General features: G+C 37.9%; 2 protein-coding genes across 7 annotated transcripts; one reads left to right on the plus strand and one right to left on the minus strand.

The window, feature by feature from the left end:
• Positions 1-1,833: 1,833 nt before the first annotated feature.
• Positions 1,834-6,071, minus strand: LOC306858610 (mitochondrial inner membrane protease ATP23 homolog). Its single transcript, XM_079399214.1, has 6 exons — positions 5,063-6,071; positions 3,836-3,881; positions 3,678-3,759; positions 3,456-3,593; positions 2,452-2,535; positions 1,834-2,384 (listed from the first exon to the last, which is right to left on the minus strand). Exons 1-6 carry the CDS (start codon positions 5,250-5,252, stop codon positions 2,181-2,183), a joined length of 744 nt encoding a protein of 247 aa, XP_079255340.1. The 5' UTR covers positions 5,253-6,071; the 3' UTR covers positions 1,834-2,180.
• LOC306858608 (RNA polymerase II-associated protein 3-like) lies at positions 5,631-23,047 on the plus strand. 6 transcript variants are annotated; one of them, XM_079399207.1, is made up of 17 exons: positions 5,631-5,719; positions 6,680-6,868; positions 6,936-7,082; positions 8,006-8,116; positions 8,776-8,903; positions 8,977-9,098; positions 10,617-10,687; positions 10,757-10,888; positions 10,963-11,090; positions 12,055-12,176; positions 12,259-12,329; positions 16,504-16,596; positions 16,678-16,808; positions 18,217-18,340; positions 18,418-18,512; positions 21,460-21,560; positions 21,649-23,047. In XM_079399207.1, the coding sequence occupies exons 2-17, from the start codon at positions 6,719-6,721 to the stop codon at positions 21,732-21,734; spliced, it is 1,812 nt and encodes a 603-aa protein (XP_079255333.1). In that variant the 5' UTR covers positions 5,631-5,719; positions 6,680-6,718; the 3' UTR covers positions 21,735-23,047. The 6 variants fall into 6 exon arrangements, with proteins under 6 accessions (XP_079255333.1, XP_079255336.1, XP_079255335.1 ...); XM_079399210.1 differs by having other exon boundaries at positions 5,632-5,719; positions 6,707-6,853; XM_079399209.1 differs by having other exon boundaries at positions 5,636-5,719; positions 6,680-6,853.
• The last annotated feature ends 524 nt before the right edge of the window (positions 23,048-23,571 follow it).

Consider the following 23,571-nt stretch of genomic DNA (forward strand, 5'->3'; position numbering starts at 1 on the left):
CACAAACGTCACATTTATCCTTTTATTATTATTAACACACAAACTGATGTCCTTCTCTAATGATCATGTGTTTAAACAAGCGGCCCGTCGAACCCAGAGAACGAGTCCGAGAGCTGGAAGAGTCCAGAAAGAGGTCAGAGGTCAGTGAGGGTCAGCGGTTGCTCCCTGCTTCTCCTGACCTCCAGCAGCTCTGAAGCAGAAACTCAAACGCCTCTCATTTCACGAACATCTTCCTGCAAGAAGCCACAAATCTCTGACACACATACAAGTTAATGTGGTGAAATGATCATGTCTCTATGAATAATAATAAAACCGGTCACTGATCTGCAAAATGTCCATTTCCACAATTATGTGGAGCTTAATGTGAAAACAGCACGATTCAAAAAACACACATCTTACCTTGAAAATGTGAGGACATGCTGAAACTAATCGATCTCAGGCGACATCTTACAGATATCATCATTATTTAGTCAAAGGCATTTTCTGTGATCTCAAATTCATCAGCTGCTAGAAACAACTACGAGAATAACAAGTCTAAAAAAATAACTATTTTTAAATTAACCATGTTTTTATTTTAATGAAAGCGTAGCGAGAGTGATGTTTTTCTGTTTTCTGATCAATTGATTATCATTTGTATAAATCACTACTTGAAAACATTAATTAGTTAAACATCGGTTAGAAAATTAAACATTGGTGAAACTTCAGTGCTGCACAAGCCTTGGTAATTTATATAATAACCATGTTTCTTTGGCTTTTTTAAAAAAGAAGAGCGTTTATATGATTACGACAAACATCAGTTCGCAATATCAGCAGCAAAAACAGACTAACAAAACTAAGAGCATGCCAAAAATTACTTCAATAAAATAGTTGTCATAAATGTGAAGAAAACGTATTTACCGCATTCAGAGATGAGTTCTGTGTTCACGCTGTTTCTAGTTTGTTATACTAATCTAATCTAATCTCTGGCAGGTGTCTGTCATTAATCACATTATCAACCAATGGCATTACTAGCTCTGCCCACAGTCTCTCTCATAAAATACTCTTCTCTTCTATTTATTTCTGAACATCATCACTTTATAGGATCCACTGATCTATAACAGAGAATTATTTCTAGATCGGTGATAGTAACTCAGATGCTAAAGGTATATGGAAAGATGAGTTTGTTTGGGTTTATTAGACTCGACAGCGCCACCGTGTGGATCAACGACGCAACTGACTCTAGAACCCTATCATATACGATTTTAAAATAATATATTGATAAAAATATCTGACTTAAGAAAATGTTAAAATTTTGTTTTTATATTAAAAAGGGGTATATTACAATTAATAAATTAATTCTTCAAATATTTATGAATTGAATTAAATGAATTGAAAATGAATTAAATTAAAATATTCATGTATAATGTATGTAGTTGTATAAAATAAAATAAATTCCTTAATTATTCAAATATTTAATATTCAAAGGAATTAAAGTGTGTAATATCAATATTGATATAAAAATATAAAACTTAAAAAAAATTAATAGTTAAAATATTAATGTATAATGTATGTACTTGTATAATGTAAAATAAATAAATTAAAAAAATAAACTAATAAATAAATTCCGTAATTATTCAAATATTTAATATTCAATCAAAGGAATTAAAGTGTGTGTAATATCAATACTGATATAAAAATATCAAACTTAAAAGAAATGATTTAAATTAAAATATTAATGTATAATGTATGCATTTGTATAATATAAAATAAATAAATAAAAATAACTGAATTAATTCTATAATTCAATGGAAATTTGAGTCCATAATCAAACTAACAGCATCAGCACCACCGTGTGGATCAACTGAGGAAAAACACTCATGTAAAATAACTTTTATTTAATTCTCTATTATTTAAAAATGGAAAGGTTTTCAGTTTTGTTCAGAACTCAGATTTATTATAGAAACCTGAGGCTCCATGAACACTGAATGTTTGCAAGAATAACACATAAAAACCTGTACAATCATATACAAAGACGGATTTGATTGCCAATCCATCAATAAATAATCTCCTCCATTTCAAACTGATGCTCAGATAAAGATCAACATAAATGGTGTTGTCAAGCATTTAGTGATGGAAAAGGCAAGCATGTGGTTTTATAATTCTTCCTGAACATGAATGAACAGCACAGGATCTTATATTTCTCAGAGGTTTGCGTAGTATCGGTCTCGGTTCTCGTAATCCCTGTGTGCGAACTTGGCGTCCTTCTTGCTGTGTGGGATGCGGCTGAAGGGGGCGTGGTCATGGAAACAGCTGTCAAACACCTCGTCAACAACTTGCTCCGCCTCCTCGCGGCTCACCTTGCGAACGGCGAGGATGGAGCGCAGCGCTCGGCTGCGAACACATGCCTAAAACATAAACACACGTGAACACACATCCAGAAACCATCCACGACACACAGACAAATCAACAAACCTGGTGGTGCTCTTTCAGGCCAAAGTTAAATCTGGAAATCTCATTAACGAACGAACAGTCTCCGCTCAGATTGGCGGCTCGGATCTGAAGGGAACAAAACAAACACACACACATTTCAGATTGCTGTAAAACGGCTCACGCTATACATTATTTTAACAGTTTCCATCACAGTCTGCAGTTTGGGTTTTTTGCAGTAAACACAATGTTAACAATATTACCAGGGTGACATGTTTTAAATGTCTCTAAATAGTTTTATTTTAGTTTAAATATTTTTAAATATTAGATGTGGTTTTTAAAAAGGTTTTAGTTTAGTTATAATTCTTTAATTTCAGATGCAGTTACTAAAACATTTTTTTTTTTGGTTTATTATTATAATTTTTTTTATTAGATGTGGTTTCTAAAACATATTGGATGCTACTTTTAATTTTACATGTGATTTCTAAAATGTTTTATTTTGGATTATATGGTTTTTACATTTCTTTGTTTTGATTATATTATTTTTTAAATGTTATATGAGGTCTCTAGAATTTTTTATTATGGTTACAGTATTTTTTTAATTTTTCTAAAACATTTTAATTTTGGTTATATTACCTTTCTTCATTTTAGATGTGGTTTCTAAAACGTTTTACTTGGGTTACATAATTAAGATGTAGTTTCAAAAACATTTTGGATGCTATTTTTTATTTTATATGTGATTTTTAAAGCATTTTATTTTGAATGATATTTTTAATTTTAGATGTGGTTTTTAATTTTATTATATTATTTTTAATTTTAGATGTTAATTGTAGAATGTTTTATTATAGTTAAAAAAAACATTTTTTGTTTTTTAGATGTGTTTTTTAACATTTTATTTTGGATTCTAATCTTTAATTTTATATGAGGTTTTTAAAAGCATTTATTTTGGTTTCAGTATTTGATATTTTAGATGTGGTTTCTAAAACCAATTATTTGTGGGGGTTTTTTTTTAAACGTAACTTTGAAATGTCCTGCCACTGTTTGCTCACCTCTGAACAGGCCAGGTGTCTGAAGTTGCTGAACCAGTCGACTCTGGCCCTGCAGTGATCGAAGGCATGGATGAGTTCGTGGGTCACCACGCGGTTCATGTGAGCCTGCTGATGGATGTTGTTCTGGCATAAGACGATCTGCAGCAGATAAAACCACATACACTCAGTTCAGACGAACATCACGATGAGTTTGGGCTCATGAAGAGGTTTTAGCGGACTCACCTGAGAGGTGACAGCATCAAACCCACCGCTGACCGTCCCGTCGCAGTCCTCACAGGAGAAATGTCTGTCTTTATAAACTGTACTGAGAGGAAATCAGATAACAACACGTCAGCGACACGCAGCTCTAGAGGAAGAGTTCATGTGAAAGAAGCTCTTACCAGCCGGAGCTCTTCATGGCACCCAGCAGGAGTTTAGCGTAAGGACCTGAATGAGACACACACCGCTTCAGTTCATGTCTGTAGCGACTGCATACTTTACTGTAATCTGTGGAAGCTTGTTTCCGCCATGCAACAAAAAATTATTAAAGGTAACTACAACCTATTTCATAATTGTGACTTTTTTCTTAGAATTCTAAGAATTATGAAATAAAAAGTTGCAAATACCTTTTTTATTTTTTATTCTATTGTAGAAAAAAACAGCATTGCCAGACGTAAACTCAAAATTCTTAGAAAAAAAGTCTAAATTGTGATATTAAAATAGTAAGAATCATAATAAAAATATAATTGGAATTACTTTTTATTTTTAAATTCAGTGGCAGAGACCAAAAAAGAATTGCAAGATGTAAACTTATAATTCTGAGAAAAAGTCAGAATTGTGAGATTTGAAAAATAATAATAATAATAATACAATTACCATTTTATTTTTTAATTTGGTGGAAAAAATAATAATAATAATAATTGTGAGATATGAACTCAGAATTGTATATGTATACATATTGTGCGTCAGAGACAAATACAAATCTTGTCAAATGTAAACTCAGAATTGCAAGACAAAATCTAAATTGTGAGATTCCCCCAAAACAACAACATCATAAATCACCCTTTTATTTTTTCCTTGTATTTTGTGATGGAAACAAGCTTTCATAGTAATGCAGAGATGATCTAAAACATGACGTGTGTGTGTGTGTGTGTGAGTGAGTGTGTGTATGTGTGCATGCTTATGTGGTTTATGAGGACACAAATTTGTATAATGACATGGGTATGACAGAGGTATTACAATATGAAGGTGGTTTATGAGGACACTGCCTATGTCCCCGTAATTCAAAAGGCTTAAAAAACATACTAAATGGTGTTTTTTTGAAAATCTAAAAATGCACAAAGTCTCCTGTGAGGGCTAAGTTTAGGTGTAGGGTTGGTGTAGGGCAATAGCACACACAGTTTGTTCAGTATAAAAACCATTACACCTATGGAGAGTCCCCATAAACCACAAAAACCAACATGTGTGTGTGTGTGTGTGTGTGTGTGTGCGTGTGCGTGTGAGTGAGTAAGTGTGTGTGTATACAGTTCTCTACAAACACATTATTGCATACTTCTGTAAGTTAAAGTCTAGAAAGTCTTATTTTAATATTGCAATAATGGAAACAAATACTGCTGCTGTTCCCTTACTAGTGTCCATGGCGAACTGCAGCATGATCTGACACTTGTGTTTAAAGGTGAAGAGACTCTCTCCGATCGAGCCCTGCTTGAACTTGCTGCTGCCGCGCTCGGGATATAAGTTGTAGCCGAAGTCCTCCTCCTTCTGCTCTTTGTTCTCTTTATTAATAGATTCTTCTTCTTTTGCTCTGTTTTGAGCCATAGCTCTGAGCTGCGCGTGTACGCAGAGGTCACGCGGGTGTCCGCGAGTCACGTGACTGAAAGCAGCCGGAGGGTGATGGAGGGATCAAAGAAGTCGCGATTTTACTGAACCTACTTAGTGTAGGCGGTACTTATTGTTGTATTGTTTTGCTTTTCGAAATAAGATAATTTTGCTTAAAATAAGATCTCCTCAAGGTTGTTTTTGTTTTCAGAATAAAAGTCCCCCGACTAAACGACACTATTCTTTAAAAATATATATATTTCATATTTTGACGAGCATTATAAACATCAAAAAAAGAGTAATGAAGAAACTAATTATTTTTAGCTTTTTCGCTTTTTAACGGCGCCATTACGTGCGCGCGCAGCGCGTGACGTAGTTCGCGCATGCGCGCAGCGCAGTTTGTGCTGTCATGGCGCTGAACACAAACTCCTGATCAGAAGTCTTCTTCATCTTCACTAACGCTACAGGTATGACACACACTTCTGATTCTGATCAAACCGCTCGTTTAAACCCACCTGGATGAGTTTCTATACCATGCGTTTAAGACAAGTTTATAATTAGCAGTGAAATATCCTGCACGTGCGTTAGCATGCCAGTAACATTAACCGTGTTTTTACTAAAAACATTTGAGATCAAGTAAATCATAATTTAATGATCAGTGTTTAGAGAAGTCGTTCAGCTCTGTATGTACCTCCACACAGCTCATAATAAACCTGCTATCAGGTTTCGAGTCGTATTGTTTTGCAGAGTCGCTTATTAATCTGTAGTTAGCAGGATTTTTCAGGATCGCTTTGTTAGTTTAACTTTTAAAGTTACTATGGTAACCGTAGCTTCCGCCAACGTAGTTACTATAGTTACCACCAGGTTACCACCATTGTTTCCACTGGAAAATCACAATCATTGTGTTTCATTATATAGATATTAAATACAAATAATTAAATGGCTATTATTATTTTGATGACAGTAGTTTTCTATGGTAAACCGGTGCTAACTATGGTCAAACTGTTCAACTTTTATTTGATAGATATCACCATAGCTTCCTAGTTAATTAATACAGTACATTAAGACATTATATCTTGCATCACAGTGCTTTGACACAATCTATATTGTTAAAAGCGCTATATAAATAAAGGTGACTTGATTTTACATCTTATACTCCAAGTTTTCTGAAATGTTATATCTCATGAAAAATGCACTGATTTACACACACACACACACAGAAACACTCTCTCTCGAAATGGAGATAAAAACGTTTAAATATATGTATTAGTAGATTAAATGCAATAAATAAACACTTAAGTGTGTATTTAGGATGTTTTTGTTTCCACTAGTCTGAAAAGCATGTTATGGAGCGGTGTATGAATAAACAGTCTGTGTGTGTTTTTTATTGTAGTAGTCTGTAGTTGTTTTAAACTGGTGTGTTGCAGGGAATCTGTCTGTCTGATGTAATCTAGAAGAGCGCAGTAATGTCAGGAAATAAAGCGGTGGAGCTGCAGATACAGATGCGACAGAACGCAGAAGATCTGCAGAACTTCATGAAGGAGCTGAACAACTGGGAGGAAGAAATCAAGAAGAAAGACCAGCAGCTTCACACCGGAAACGTCAGCGAACCGCCGGTAAAACTCAGAGATTCTCAGCACTTCAGATTCGGCTGTTTGTTTGCTAAAATGTGTTTTATTCCAGAAAACACTTCCACCGGTGAGGAACAAAGATTATAAGAAGATGAAGAAAAGTGTGAAGCATCAGACTAACGGCAAAGGTCCAAAGGAGCAAAAGGAGGCACAGCGCATAAAATCCTACGATTATCAAGCCTGGGACAAATTTGATGTGGTAATATAATCAGAATCAGAATGAGCTTTATAAGTATGTTTACACATACAAGGAATTTGTTGTAGTGACAGAAGCTCCACAGTGCAACAGAAAGACAGCAACAGATAATAAAAGAATAATATACAAATAGGCAATGTACAAAACAGCAAAAACACAATATATAATGTAGACAACTATGTGTGTACAGGTCTGATATGTGCAAGTTTGAAATGAAAAAAATAAGTAAGTGTGGTGAATAAATAATCCCCTTTCCTTCTTTTGTTCTTTCTGAAGACCTGGCACACGTCTTCTTTACTTATCTGAATTGTAGGTGTGGGGGAGAGAGGGGTTGCTGGAGGTGTGAATGGTTGTGTGAAGAGGTGTTCAGGGCGGGTGTGGGGCAATAAAACTCGTTCAGGTCATCTGCTAGGTGTTGATTCTCCAGAGTGCTGGGGGATGGTGTCTTGTAACTGGTGATGTCCTTCATACCTTTCCACACTGAAGCAGGATCACTGGAAGAGAATTTGTTCCTTAGCTTGTCAGAATAATTCCTCTTTGCCACTCTGATCTCCTTTTCCAGTGTGTATTTGGCCTGTTTATACAAGACTTTATCCCCCTTTCTGTGAGCATCTTCTTTGGCCTGACGCTCTGCTTCATTAGTCCAACTTTTAACAGATCTTAATACAGGTTTTGCAGATTTAAGTTTCTGCCTGTAGGTTGGAATAAGATGAACCAAACAGTGATGAGAGAGTCCTAAAGCTGCTCGTGGAACAGAGTGATATGCCTCCTTTATTAACAGTGATCCAGTATATGACTGTCTCTGGTGGGACATGTGATGTGCTGTCTGTATTTTGGCAGTTTGCGGGAGAGAGATGTGTTCTGATTCAAGCTCTGATGTGCATAAAGATGCAGTGCTTTCACTGATGAATGCTGTTTGTTTGCAGGAAAAGTCTCTGGAGGCCATGGACGCAGAGGAGAGTCCGGTTCACTCCAATGAATCAGACTCTGAAGGGCTTCAGGTGGACAGAGATCTGGCGCTGACCGATAAAGAGAAGGTCTGTTAATGACAAAATGAGATCCTGGAGCACAAAACCAGTCACAAGGGTCCATTTTTTAAAATTGAGATTTATATATAATCTGAAAGCTGAATAAATCATATTTCCATTGATGTATGGTTTGTTAGGATAGGACTATATTTGGCTGAGATACAACTATTTGAAAATCTGGAATCTGAGGGAGCAAAAAAATCTAAATATTGAGAAAATCTCCTTTAAAGTTGTTCAAATGAAGTTCTTAGCAATGCATATTACTAATCAAAAATGAAGTTTTAGTATATTTACAGTAGGAAATTTACAAAATATCTTCATGGAACATGATCTTTACTTAATATCCTAATGATTTTTGGCATAAAAGAAAAATCTATAATTTTGACCCATACAATGTATTTTTGGCTATTGCTACAGCGACTTAAGACTGCTTTTGTGCTCCAGGGTCACATATGAACAAATCCCTCCAAAATATCATGTTTGATATTTCTCAAATATCTCAAATCTCAAATTTGACAGGTGCATGAAAATACAGTGTTTATGGCTGCAGTGTCTTCCCTTAAATGTTCTTTACTTGGTCTTAGAAAGGCTTCAGTTTACCTTCATAAAACCTTCTCATGATGAACTGTAATAAACCAAAATGATGTTCACCGTTTGTTGATGTTTAGGGGAATGAGTTCTTCCGGGACGGCCGGTACGACAGCGCCATTGAGTGTTACACCAGAGGAATGGACGTCGATCCGTACAGCCCCGTCCTGCCCACCAACAGAGCGGCCTGCTTCTTCAGACTGAACAAGTACAGCGTCTCCCGTCTTCTTACTGGTGTGCTCTGGTGGATCGGTCCTGATGAGAGTGTTTCTGTGCCGCAGGTTTGCTGTGGCCGAGTCCGACTGTAATCTGGCCATCGCTCTGGACGGGAAATACATCAAAGCGTACATCAGGAGAGCGGCGGCACGCGCGGCGCTCAGCAAACACCAGGACGCTCTCGAAGGTCTGAAGCTTTATCAGGAAATCATGGAAGTGAATGAAGTTACTGTCGTGACTGAATATTTATCTTGTTTCATCAGCAAAAATGTGCCTGAATTTGTGAGCCAATCGAATCTTTTCAATGATTCAGTTGAACTGGTTCACAAATCATTCTAAATGATTCATTGCACATTTCACACACAACGATAATTCAAAGTGCTTTAGATTTTAAAGCCTTTTTAAAAGGACATATTTCTGCCCTGTGTTTAATTTATCTTCACAGTCTGGCACCTGTTCACATATTTATTTATGAAATTTGCAATATACAACAACAGTCAAAAGTTTTGAATAATTAAACATTTTGAAAGAAGTCTCAACAAGGCTGCATGTATTTGATCAAAAATACTGTAAAAACAGTTTAAATTATTACATTTAAAATAACTGTTTTCTATGTGAATATATTGTGAAATGTAATTTATTGCTGTGATCAAATCTGAATTTTCAGCATCATTGTCTTGTTTTAATTAAATCTATTCTAATTATTTTGTTTTAACTTATTTAATTTGAATTCTATTTAATAATTTTATTTTGTAATCAAAAATACAGTAAAAACAGCAATATTGTGAATTATTATAAAAATATAAACTAACTGTTCTACATGAATGTATATTAAAATGAAATGTATCGCTGTAATCAAAGTAAAATTTTCTGCAGATAATACTCCAGTCTTATTTTAGGTTATTCTAATTATTTTATTCTAACTTATTACATTTTTATGTTATTTTCATTATTTTGTCATCAAAAATATAATAAAAACTGTTACACAATCCTAAAAGGTTTCCACAAAAATATTAAGCAGCAGTTTTCAAATAAATGCAGCATCTTAATTATTCCAAATTGACTAGTAGTGTAAATTTCCTTTATATACGTTTTAAATCAAAAAGGAAAAAAATTAATTATCACGCATTTCAACAGATGCACAAGAAATAAAAAATATTTTAAGTAAAATGTTTATTTTAAGGTGTCATAATACAGAGTAACAGAGCCGTTGTACTTACATGAAACAAAATGTACTTATCAAGTAACTAAGTTATGGAACGGCCTGTAATTAACGTTTGTAATTATGTAGATGTAATAGGCAACTACTGTTACACATATGTAACAGACCGAGTCTGTTACACAGCTACTTACACTTAAGTACAATCTTGATACATTTTATTTTAAGAAGCTTATGCCTGTGTACTTACATTTATAATAACGTTCTATAAAGTCGGCAACACATGCAACAATCTTTTGGTTACATATGTGGCTGTGTAACAGATTCGGTGTGATACATAAGTGTAACAGTAACAAACTGTATGTTCCATAACTTAGTTACATGGTAAGTACATTTTATTGCATGTAAGTACAACTGCTCTGTTGCTCTGTATTATGACACCTTAAAATAAAGTTTTGCCAAAACAACAATAAAAATTGAGTAAAAATTCAGTCTGAATCAAGTCATAAAACCCAGTTCACATCTTGTCTCTGTTCATTGGTCCAGATTATGAAGTGGTTCTCAAACTGGATCCTGGAAACTCGGACGCCCAGAATGAGATCCAGAAGCTCCAGCAGGTCTGTAGCTGATCGGTTTGACAGATGTGTGTGCGGTGAGATCTGTCAGTGACCGATGCTTTGTTCCAGGTGCTGGGATCGAGTGGAAGAACGGCGGAGAAGAGCGAGAGCGATGCAGAGCAGACAACAGCGGATCCCTTACAGCAGCAGCGGCTGCAGGAACAGCAGAGGAAACAGGAAGCAGTCGTGCAGAAGGACAGAGTGAGAAGCGTCTCTTCTTCTTCATCGTGTGATTAAGCTGATCTGAACGCTGACGCCGTTTCTGTGTGTTTCAGGGGAATGCTTACTTTAAAGAAGGCAAGTACGAGGCAGCAGTGGAGTGTTACTCCAGAGGAATGGAGGCAGATGGGACGAATGCGCTGCTGCCCGCTAACAGAGCCATGGCCTACCTCAAACTCCACAGGTGACACATCCCTCAGAAGTGCGCTCACTGTCTAGTGCAGTGTTGGGGGTAATGCATTACAAGTACATAATCAGATTACTTTTTTCAAGTCACTAGTAAAGTAACGCATTCCTTTTTAATTTAGAAGGAAATATCTGAGGTACTTTTTTCAAATAAGTAACACCAGTTATTTTGTTTTCCCACATATTATTGACTGACAGCTCTCATGCTGCCATGTTGAGAGTGTTGTGTGATTCAGTATTCATCAAAATGAATAAAAACCATGCAATGCAAACTCAAAATATGATGCAAAACTGCAATTATATATGTGGAGCACAAAAACAATCATAAGGGTCAATTTGTTTTTTTTATGCATGATCTGCATGAGCTGAATAAATAATCTTTCCATTGATGTATGGTTTGTTATGATAGGACAATATTTGGCAGAGATGCAACTATTTGAAAATTTGAAACGTTTGGTGTGAAAGGGCTTTTACATTTGCCAAAAATATAACTAACTGTTTATATTAAAAACAAACAAGCAAGCCCAGCCCTGATGAGAAGAAGTAACGTAGCACATTACTTTCCAAAAAAAAGTACCCAAGTAATGCAATTAAAGTAAAAAGTAAAGTAAAGTCGTGACGTATTGTCAAGTATGGTGACCCATACTCGAAATTGGTGCTCTGCGTTTAACCCATCCAAGTGCACACACACAGCAGTGAGTAGTGAACAAATCCACACACACACACACACACACACACCGTGAACACACACCCGGAGCAGTGGGCAGCCATGCTGCAGCGCCCGGGGAGCAATTGGGGGTTCGGTGCCTTGCTCAAGGGAACCTCAGTCGTGGTATTGAGGGTGGAGAGAGAATTAGTTACATTTTTAGGAAGTAACGCAATATTGTAATGCATTACTTTCCCCAGCTCTGGTGTAGTGCGTGTTAGTTCTGTGTGTGAGCGTGTGGTTTGTGTTCGTGCAGGTTCAGCGAGGCGGAGCAGGACTGCAGCGCGGCCCTCGCTCTGGACGCCACCTACGCCAAAGCCTTCGCCAGACGAGCCACGGCCAGAGCCGCTCTAGGCAGGGTCCGAGAGGCCAAAGAAGGTTCATCATCCATCGCTTCGCTCACTTTCGCAGCCTAGTCCACGTTTCTGAAGAGCTCACATGCGTTTGTGATTGTCTGTAGATTTTGAGCAGGTTCTGAAGCTGGAGCCGGGAAACAAACAGGCCACGAGTGAGATCGAGAAACTCTCAGTGGTACGTGTGACCATGAGTCGTGGTTTCATGTCTTTATTTTGCCCGTGAGATCTCAGGATGATTTGGGGACAAAAATCTGATTGCAGTTTTCTGATAAAAAATATTGGGTCTCATTCACTAAACATGCGTACGCACGAATGTTTGCGTGAAATGTGTGTACGGACGTTTTCACGAATAAATCATGATTCATCAAAAACTTTCGTACTAAAATTTATTCTAAATGTACGAAAAAAATTCAAGAACAACTTATACCACACGTACGCAATAATCATGTACGCCCAGGGCCTTATAAGCATGTATAAAGAACCCCACATATAATTAGATATGTTATGTACAGGGTGGGTGAAAAGTAACTAGAAGTTAAAATTGATAAAGTATAATTAGAGGTCCAATTACTGCTTGAAGACATTGCGGCGCGTGCTCTTATTATTAGAACACTGTATCTTTGCAGGAGCTTTCTTGAAGCTTGGAGACACAGTTCTTCTGGATTTAGTCTCAGTTTGTTCTGTTTGTTCATGTCATTCCAGACAGATGATGATGATCAGATCAGATCTCTGTGTGGAGATTATTACCATTAATGCGTTCACACCGGACGCGACTTGCGCGAATAAATCGCGCTATTCGAGCGTAGTTGGACGCGTGAACATTTTGGGTTTACTCGTTTCATTCGCGCGTGAAATTCACTGCACAACAGACGCGAATTCGCGTCATGGGCGGGGCTTCTGCCAGGGGGCACAATGACTGCCACAGAGAGCATATGTATAGAATTTGGCAAATAAAATCAGCCCTTTATGTGCTATGGAAACACTGGACGCGTGTATTTCAGCCGAGAATGTAGTTGTTTAAAACTCAAATCTGCGGTTTATTTATAAAAACAGCCCCTATTTGAAAATGTGCTTCGCCGATTTCGGAGCCGTGAGCTCCAGGCGATCACCGGGCGCTCGTGCTCATGTATCCCGAAGAGAGGAACATAACCTCGGCTAGTCCTTCTGACATTTGCCGCTGGCTCTGATGTCTCTGTAGTGGATAAACAAGATATAATTTGTTTTGGGTAAATCTAACAGGTAATCTTTGGTCTATAGTACAGCTCCGGATACAGCTAAAAGATGATTTAGTCCTCTATTGTTGTTTTGATTTCTTCCTTGCTCGTAATCACGTCACTACTAGAGCAAGCTCCTGATTGGTTAGCGCGGCGCGAATATCCGCCAAAGTTCAGATTTTTTAACTTGCGCGATTCGCGGGAATCGCTCGCGCGTTCCGCGCGTCAAACGCTCGAAACGCTCAATTCGCGCGAATCGCGTCATTCGCGCCGCCTCATTCGCAGGATGTCTATTCGCGTCTTTGCATTGACTTAACATGTAAATCACCCGCGCTTAATGGTGCATTCACACCGGACGCGACTTGCGCGAATAAATCGCGCTATTCGCGCGTAGTTGGACGCGTGAACATTTTGGGTTTACTCGCTTCATTCGCGCGTGAAATTCGCTTCATTCGCGCGTGAAATTCACTGCACAACAGACGCGAATTCGCATCATGGGCGGGGCTTCTGCCAGGCGCACAGGTATGACTGCCACAGAGAGCATATGTATAGAATTTGGCAAATAAAATCACCTTTATGTGCTATGGAAACACTGGACGTGTGTATTTCAGCCGAGAATGTAGTTGTTTAAAACTCAAATCTGCGGTTTATTTATAAAAACAGCCCCTATTTGAAAATGTGCTTTGCCGATTTCGGAGCCGTGAGCTCCGGACGCTCGTGCTCATGTATGCCGAAGAGAGGAGCATAACCTCGGCTAGTCCTTCTGACATTTGCCGCTGGCTCTGATGTCTCTGTAGTGGATAAACATAAGATGTCCTTTATTGTTGTTTTGATTTCTGCCTCCTCTCTTAATCACGTCACTACTAGAGCAAGCTCCTGATTGGTTGGCGCGGCGCGAAATATCCGCCAAAGTTCAGATTTTTCAACTTGCGCGATTCGCGCGAATCTCGCGTTCCGCGCGTCAAACGCTCGAAACGCTCAATTCGCTCCGCGCCATTCGCGCGAATCGCGTCATTCGCGCCGCCTCATGGTGCATTCACACCGGACGCGACTTGCGCGAATAAATCGCGCTATTCGCGCCGCCTCATTCGCGCGAATCGCACCGCAGGATGTCTAATCGCGTCTTTGCATTGACTTAACATGTAAATCACTCGCGCTCAACGCTTCATTCGCGTCTGGTGTGAACGCACCATAACGCTTCATTCGCGTCTGGTGTGAACGCACCAAGTAGCGCGTCTTTAGAGAGCGCACAGCAGGGCCGGCGCCAAGGGGGGCACTCGTGGGCCGTGGCCCCCAAACGAGTTACTGTGCCTCCCCACTTTCGATCCTCCCCCCTCCTTGCTGAACGCGATCGATTTTGAAAGCTAAAGTACAATTAAAACAGCGCACAATTGAACGCTTTAGCGAGCGTCAGCAACTGCACGCTCTTCACGAATACAACCCCCCCCCCCCCACACACACACACACACACACACACACACACACAACGTGTTTTGTGCCCCCCCCCTAGAAATTTAAATGTATTATGCTAATCACTAACCTCGTGCACGCGGGCGCTCTTTCAGAAGACTCCAGATTCACTAACAGAAGAACGAGTTTAAGAACAAGCTCATGTGCGTACGCACGTGTTGTGAATTAGGCGGAAAGTTTTCGTGAGAAGTTCAAATGTGCGTATAAATACGAAAAACGTACGCACTTATTAGTGAATGAGACCCATTGTGATTGTGATTTTTTTTTTAAATGCTTGTTTGTAGACAGAAAAATGTAGCCACTATATTGTCATTATGTTTATCAATATGGCTATACAATTATTATTATTATTATTAAATAAAAATATTAAAATGACTAAATAAAACCAAAATAAGAAATATTACTATTAATACAATTTCATTTAAATTTAAGATACTTGATTTAATAAAAATGTGTTATTTGTTTCATTATAGCTGTAAAATTATGTTTTAAATAAGTGCACAAATTTTTATTTTTGGGGGGGTTAATTGCAGCTTTTCTGATTAAAAATTATGATTGAGAAAAAAAAATAGCTGTGCTTGATAGGGCTGCACAACTTGGCCAAAGATTTGTGATTATATGTTTCACTATGGCTGTATAATATTAATAATAATTAAAAATATAAAAATGACTGCACAAGATATATTTAATTAAGTTTTTAAAAAATAAAATTAAAATTATTCATTTAATTCTAAATATATTTATTATTAATAATAGCAAATATAAAATGACTAAATAAAAATAATATATAATAATAATTAGTAATTGAAAATGTATTTTATTCCAGTATTTTGCACAAATTAAAAAAATCAAATATTTAAAAAAAAATAAAAATATTATTTACATTACAACAGTAAGTAATATTTTTGACTTGACTAATTTTGATAACATCAAGGTTTTATTTTAGTTGAAACCCACAGGGAGCCTTCTCTTTTGCTGCAAAACTAAAAGCAAATAAAAATAACCCAGCTTATTCTGCAGTCTTTAACCCTCAATACGTTCATCTGTATGAGAACAAACCAAAAAGCATCCTTTGTTGTATGTATTAAACCACATTTAGAGAATTTAAATATGAACTTGGATATTTTACATCAAACACACTTCAATTTTTTTACCTCCATGGAAATGAAAGAAGCCTATTATCAATATGGATTTAGGTCATCAGAAGAAAAGAGTGACTCATCCTAATGTATTTGGACACAAGAAGTCGATTTCCTTTCCATTCACCTATATTTACAGATGTTTCAAAGGTGGAAAATGCTGTAACCATATTCCAAAACAGTGCCCAATGTTTACAGCTGAAGCACATGCTTTGCTATTAGCTTGGGAATATATTGAAAATGCACAACAAAAGGATTCTATCATTTTTACGGACTCCAAATCATGCCTTCAGGTAATGGACTCTTTAAAAACTGAACATCCTTTGGTAGACTGTATTTTAACCAAAGTGGACCATCTACAGAATCAGATCTATAGTATTATCTTTCGCTGGGTTCCAGGCCATGTTGGGCTTTCAGGAAAAGAGCGAGCTGATCCAGCTGCAAAGGAGGCTTTTAATCAGGAAGTAAACATGTCAAATTCCATCTGGAAACAGATTTTTAACTCACCTGTGTATCTGTTCATCAGGAGATGAGGAGCAGCGGTCTTCTGGCTCCGGAGGAGAACAAACAGAGGAGAACCATCCAGCCCATCAACAAACCTGAACACCTCAGATCAACCGTGAGTCTGTAACCAGAGAGCCTGTCTAAATATGAAGGTCGTTGAAGTGTCAACACATCATGTGTGTTTGTGTCGTCTCAGAAACCCTTGAGGAGGATTGACATACAGGAGGTGGGTGGAGAGATCTCATCGTCCACGTCTGCCGTCACGTCTTCACCGCATCACAAGATCCAGAAGATAGAGGAGATCATTTCAGACGCTCCTCTGTCCAGGTGAGAAGATGATCTCCTGGTGCTGCAGTGAGTCTTTGAGGCCTTCAATAGCTACTTTCGGGCCAGTGCTTTAAAGGGCACCTATTATGCCCCTTTTTACAAGATGTAATATTGGTCTTGTATGTACCCAGAATGCGTCTGTGAAGTTTCAGCCCAAAATACCCAACAGATCATTTATTATAACAGCTGGAAAATTTCATTTTTGGGGTGTGTCTAAAAAAAGAGCTGATTTGGAGTGTATAGCTTTAAATGCAAATGAGCTGCATATTCCCGCCCCTCCTCCAGAAGAGGGTGTCGGGTATACGTGTCTCTCTGCATTGCATATCTACAGCAATAAACAGCATTTATAACCAACATAACTGAGAGCGTGAGAACCGGTGTTCAGCTGTACATATGGGGAAGTCAATGCACTGAAAGTGTGATGAAACAGTGTGATGTTACAGAGCTTGCGCACGGATCAATGGACGATTCTCAGGCGCTGATCAGCTAAAAACACTTAATGTATGCACACAAATACGGTTAAAACGCTAAGCACTATAACAACATGACATTCACAAAGGAGTCTGGAGTGATACACGTATTTAGATAGATTTTGAGGCACATTACCTTGAAAAATGAAAGTAATCCACAGCAGCTCAGATGCTGGGAGAAAATGAAGACTTATGTTCAGTCTTAAATGCAAACACAGAGCACCGGGATTACTTGTGTGACATTGTTGACGTTACAGTTGCTCGGGCGCGGAGAAAATGAAGAACAGCGTAACTATAGCAACGCAGGGCTGTCAATCAACCCCCGTGGCCCCGCCCTCCAAAATGTGACGTCACACTGCGGTGAGAGTCAAAACAGCAGGCCTAGTGACACTGACTTGGTTTAAATGGGATTAAAAAATGAGGAGTGGGTGGATTTTTATTATTATGAGAGGAGAGAGAGTCATAGAGCCAATCAAGTGTATGGGGATTATTAGGAGGCCATGATAGAGGCCAGTAGAGGGAATTTGGCCAGGACACCGGGGTTACACCCCTACTCTTTACGAGAAGTGCCATGGGATTTTTTAATGACCACAGACAGTCATGACCTCGGTTTAACGTCTCATTCGAAAGACGGTGCTTTTTGATAGTATAGTGTCCCCGTCACTATACCGGGGCGTTAGGACCCACACAGACCACAGGGTGAGCACCCCCTGCTGGCCTCACTAACACCTCTTCCAACAGCAACCTAGTTTTCACCAGAGGTCTCCCATCCAGGTACTGACCAGGCTCAACCCTGCTTAGCTTCAGTGGGCAGCCAGTCTTGGGCTACAGGGTGATATGGCTGAGGAAGTGACAGTGGAAATGCGACTGGCCCTGGCACGCACTAGCACGCCCGCCTTTGACCCGACAGTGGAAACATGGCTAATATCTTGTTTCAGGGCTCCTGAAGATTCATCCCCAGATGCTGAATTGGTTCCTCCTCCACCCAGCAGCAGTTTTCAGCTGGAGACCGACCTCAGGAAGATCAGCCGCCAGCCACAATCCACTTACAGATATCTGAAGGTAGCGTCAGTGCCGCTCACGGTTTCCACGTGTCTTCTATCTGTGCTTCTCGTCTCAAAATTTTATTAACATTGCAGCAAATCAGTCCAGACGCTTATCTGAAGATCTTCCAGAACTCTCTGGAGCCTGATGTTCTCAACTACATCCTCAAGACCTTCCACAGCTCCTTTCAGTGAGTCCTCAGTCATGGTGATATACATGTAACAGGGCTCCAAACTGCGACTAAAATGGTCGCATTTGCGACCAAAAATATTAATTTGCGAGTGAAGTTTTTGCTGAGGTCGCCACTGGCGACTATATATAATTTGCATGAAAGGACTTTTTTCCCGATTGTTTTGCGCTCACATCTTTTGTTATGTTCACGTATTAAACTTACATAAGACGATGCGCATCAAAGTTTTACTGGAAAAGAGTTTCAAACAGTCCTGGTCTCTGCCGCACACAGTCTGCTGAACGCAGTGAGAGAGACCTGAAAGGGCCTGTTTACACCTGCTCACTTCATGCATTTTCTCTGATCGGATATCTATATGATTTGTTAAAACGTTTCCCCATTTACACTTGGCCACATAAATTTGTCTTCGCAAAACGGATATAAATCCGTTCTTCAATTCCCGCTTCATATGCAAATATAACGGAGTTCACGTCAATGAAAGCAATGGATAATTTTATTAATTATCAGCTAATTTCAATATCAAGAGAGCGCGCGGCATCGGCACTGGAAAGATAGGCTAGTCTCGCTACTTTTAATGAAGAAGATTGTGTGTTGAGCGTCTGCGACTGAATGAAACTTTCAGGTTCATTCAGTTTGCGCGTCGCTTGCTGAAGAAATACTCCGCTACTCATCCGCGGTGATGCTTGTTGCATTGCGCTGTCATATCTGACTATAACATGCCATATAGCCTATAAAACGCCCTCACACGTCTATTATTTTAATATTATGGGAGGAGTAAAATTACCATATGTGGTTTCAACAACCAGATGCATTTACACTTGTCCGGTTTCGCCCAGACCACCTCCTGAAGTGGTTCGAGCGATTGGATTTATATCCGTCTCGAATGCGTTTCGGACGGCATTTACACATGGTCTTTTCAGGATCAGATAGCTATCCCATCAGGAAAAAATGCATGAAGTGACCAGGTGTAAACAGCCCCAAAGTGCAAGTGCAGAAAAGCCGTGTCTATTTCGTGCGCAACTTGAACAAACTTCAACAGGTAAAGCTGTCAGCTCTGTGGATACTGGCAATATAGTCAACAATTCTCGTTTATAATCATTACTAATATGGCTTCTTCTCGAGATCTTAGTCTATATGCTGTGTTCTGGTAATGCATGGACTTCCTGTTATTTGAAGCGCACTTGCCATCCAGTAATCGCATAAAGCTTCGTGCTGTCTGACTTTTTAATAAACAAAGTATCAGCTTTAAAATGCTACGAAATTCAAATGATGCGGTTTGGGTGCTCTTTAATGCGGACCACAAGCGCACACTTTCGGTAATATAAACACAGATTCTGTGTAACGAACAATTCTTTGTGACTGTATATTTCAAGTTGTAAAAGACATTTAATTCACACTTTAAGTGAACCTTAGTCCCTCGGTCAACCTGATCATCTACAAGATGGATTAAAATGCTGATAAAGCCTAGAAAAGATAAGACATAAACACATGACAAAATGATTGAAATGTTAAAATAGGGGGGAAAAATAAAATGATAATAATAAAATAAACCACTTTTATTCTGTGGCACCTAAAAAAATAATTTGGCGCCTAAGTTTTTCTTTTATAGGAGCCAATGGCTCCTTACTCGATTTTTTTGTCTGGAGCCCTGTGTAAACTGTTGATGATGATGAACCAAGAATGATAACTTTAAAGGGATAGTTTACCCAAAAATGAAAATTGTATGTGTATCTGCTTACCCGCAGGGCATCCAAGATGTAGGCGACTGTTTCTTCAGTAGAACACAAACAAAGATTTTTAACTTAAACCGTTGCAGTCTATCAGTCATATAATGGCAGTCAATGGGACTCACGGCTTTGAGAGAAAAAAAACATACACAGACAAAACCAAATTAAACCCTGCGGCTCGTGACGATACATTGAGGTCTAAAGACACGAAACGATGGGTCTGTGCAAGAAACTGAACAGTATTTATATCGTTATTTACCTCTGATCCACCGCACTGTCCAACTGTCCTGAGAGCGTTCACAACATCTGGCGCAGAGTTTAATTTGGTTTTGTCTGTGTATGTTTCTCTCAAAGCCGTGAGTCCCATTGACTGCCATTATATGACTGATAGACTGCAACGGCTTGAGTTAAAAATCTTCGTTTGTGTTCTACTGAAGAAACAGTCACCTACATCTTGGATGTCCTGCGGGTAAGCAGATAAACATCAAATTTACATTTTTAGGTGAACTATCCCTTTAATGATAACTATTAAAGTTACTATAACCATAACTAACAATAACAGTGTTATTCATAACTAAAACGAAAATATAAATATTTAATAAAAAATATATGTGAAAATTAGAAATGTCACATTGGCAACTAACTGAAGTGGAAGATGTAGCAAAATTACTAATATATATAAAATTACTTCAACTGAAAATCTTAAAACTAATTCTAAATATTAATGAATACTATATAGAGTTTATAAATAATACTAATACCACTGAACTGTAACAATATGGATAACTACAACAATAACAATGAATATATAACAATAATTGTAACTATAATGGTAACTATAACAATAAATGTAACTACATTGATAATTATAATGACTAAAATAATGATAACTCTAATGTAACTATAAGAACTGATGATGAATGTAACCATAACTGTAATGTAACTAAAACAATAACTGCAACTATAACAGTAACAGTATCTATAATAATAACGATTACAATGCTGACTGTAACGATAATGTTCTGTTTATAATAAGCGTGCAGCAGTTTGGTCATCTGCCTCTTTAAATGCTTAGATTCTGATTGGCTGTCAATGTTGTCATTGTTCATCAGCTGGAAAAAAATGCCTCTGAATGTGATTTACGGTTATAGTTATCATCCCTTGTGTGCCATCACGTCAACCTGATGATGTCATTTCCTGTGTCTCGTGTGTGATTTCAGACATGAAGATGCGTCTCTTCTGCTGGCCGTCCTGAGGAGCCTGGCGAGCGTGAGGAGGTTTGACATGGCCGTCATGTTCATGTCGTCCACCGAGAAGAAAAGTACAAACACACACACACACACACACACACACACACAAACACTGGGCACACATCGGCGAATAAACACAAACTCTTTTCTTTCTGTCAGTCTTACAGGAGCTGTTTGACTGTATTCACAGCGCCGATCTGGGAGATGCTTCTGTTCAAGACTTACAGAAGAAATACGGCCTTTGACCTCCACAGAAATCTCTCCTGTTTAGATTTATACTATCATTTTGACACTGGACTGAAAACAGGATCTCAGCCATCAGTTTGAGGGGAAACAGAAGCAAACAGCTTCAGCGTGAATGAATCAGATGCTCTGAGACCTCAGAATGGACGCTTGGTGCCTTTAAACTCTGCTTTATCTGGTTCTTGCATGAGTTTCAGATGATATTATGATTATCAGTTCATGTGTCTCTGTGCTTTTCTTCAGAATCTGCTTCTGTAGTTTTGAATGCTGCAGTATTAAAGTCAACATGAAATTCCTGACTCATTCCTGCTCATATATGTGACCCTGGAGCACAAAAGCAGTCATGAGTAGCACAGGTATATTTGTAGAAATAGCCAACAATACATTGTATGGCTCAAAATAAATTTTTCTTTTATGACAAAAATAATTAGGATATTAAGTAAAGACCATGTTCCATGAAGATATTTTGTACATTTCCTACCGTAAATATATCAAAACTTTATTTTTGATTAGTAATATGCATTGCTAAGAACTTCATTTGAACAACATTAAAGGATATTGTACTTTATTGTAAAGTAAAACAATTATTTTAAACAAATATTGTCCTATCATAACAAACCATACATCAATGGAAATATTATTTATTCTGAAAAATTGACACTTGAGACTAATTTTGTGGTCCAGGGTCCAGGAACGATTCACAAAATTTATGCATGATCTGAAAGCTGAATAAATAATCTTTCCATTGATGTATGGTTTGTTAGGATCGGACAATATTTGGTCGAGATACAACTATTTGAAAATCTGGAATCTGAGGGAGCAAAAAAATAAAAATAAATAGTCTTTAAAGTTGTCCAAATGAAGTCCTTAGCAATGCAGATTACTAGTCAAAAATGAAGTTTTGATATATTTACGGTAAGAAATGTACAAAATATATTAATGGAACCTGATCTTTACTTAATATCCTAATGATGTTTTGGCATAAAAGAAAAATGGATAATTTTGACCCATACAATGGGTTAGGGTTAGGGTTCATCTCAGCTAAATATTGTCTGATCCTAACAAACTATACATCAATGGAAAGCTTATTTATTCAACTTTCAGATGATGTATAAATCTCAATTTCGAAAAATTGACCCTTGTGACTGGTTTTGTGCTCCAGGATCACATATATAGTATATATGTGATAATCATTCAACACATTTTCTTTCTGACTCTCAATGAAACTGTGCCTCGTTTACAAAGCAAAATGCTCCAATCAATCCTCAGACACGATCCGGGATGCCATCAAAAAATAAACTATCCACTTGTTCCTTACACTGGGATCCTTCTGATATCAGTACAAAGAACTGTTTAAACCAAACACGTCACCGCGAATGTTCTCTCACGCCATTTGTCCTGACGACAGACAGAAAATGAATTCGTAACGAGGAAGATGTTTTAAGCTATGAAACTTGCAACCCTGGTGAAAAACAAGTGCACTTCCATAATGCACTTAAAGTGCTCTATTTGTGTGCACTAATTTTGCACTTGATATACTAAAAATTATTCTTTAGTACTTAAGATAATCTAAGTGTACTCAACTGTGCTATTTTGAGACACCATGAATATGAACTAAATTGTACATTTAACATACTATACATTTGTATTTAAAAAATGTATTTAGTTACCACTTGAACCATCTTTCATACACTAGTACACTCAAGTGGTGACTAAATACATTTTTAATACAGAGTATGTTAAAAGTGTATTTTAGTTCATGTTCATGGTGTCCCAAAATAGCACAATTGAGTACACTTAGATTATCTTAAGTACTAAAGAATTTTTTTTAGTATATTA

The sequence above is a fragment of the Barbus barbus genome (assembly GCF_936440315.1).
Source record: "Barbus barbus genome assembly, chromosome: 39".
Taxonomy (NCBI): domain Eukaryota; kingdom Metazoa; phylum Chordata; class Actinopteri; order Cypriniformes; family Cyprinidae; genus Barbus; species Barbus barbus.

What these genes read in the sequence shown, in the direction of transcription:
- LOC306858610 (XM_079399214.1), bottom strand. Translation starts at nt 5,252, where the DNA reads ATGGCTCAAAACAGAGCAAAAGAAGAAGAATCTATTAATAAAGAGAAC. An exon ending in TTGATGCTGTCACCTCTCAG is followed by an intron (nt 3,594 to 3,677) that starts GTGAGTCCGCTA and finishes TATCTGCTGCAG; the next exon opens with ATCGTCTTATGCCAGAACAA. An exon ending in GACACCTGGCCTGTTCAGAG is followed by an intron (nt 2,536 to 3,455) that starts GTGAGCAAACAG and finishes TGTTCCCTTCAG; the next exon opens with ATCCGAGCCGCCAATCTGAG.
- LOC306858608 (XM_079399207.1), top strand. Translation starts at nt 6,719, where the DNA reads ATGTCAGGAAATAAAGCGGTGGAGCTGCAGATACAGATGCGACAGAAC. An exon ending in ACACCAGGACGCTCTCGAAG is followed by an intron (nt 9,099 to 10,616) that starts GTCTGAAGCTTT and finishes TCATTGGTCCAG; the next exon opens with ATTATGAAGTGGTTCTCAAA. An exon ending in AGATCCAGAAGCTCCAGCAG is followed by an intron (nt 10,688 to 10,756) that starts GTCTGTAGCTGA and finishes GCTTTGTTCCAG; the next exon opens with GTGCTGGGATCGAGTGGAAG.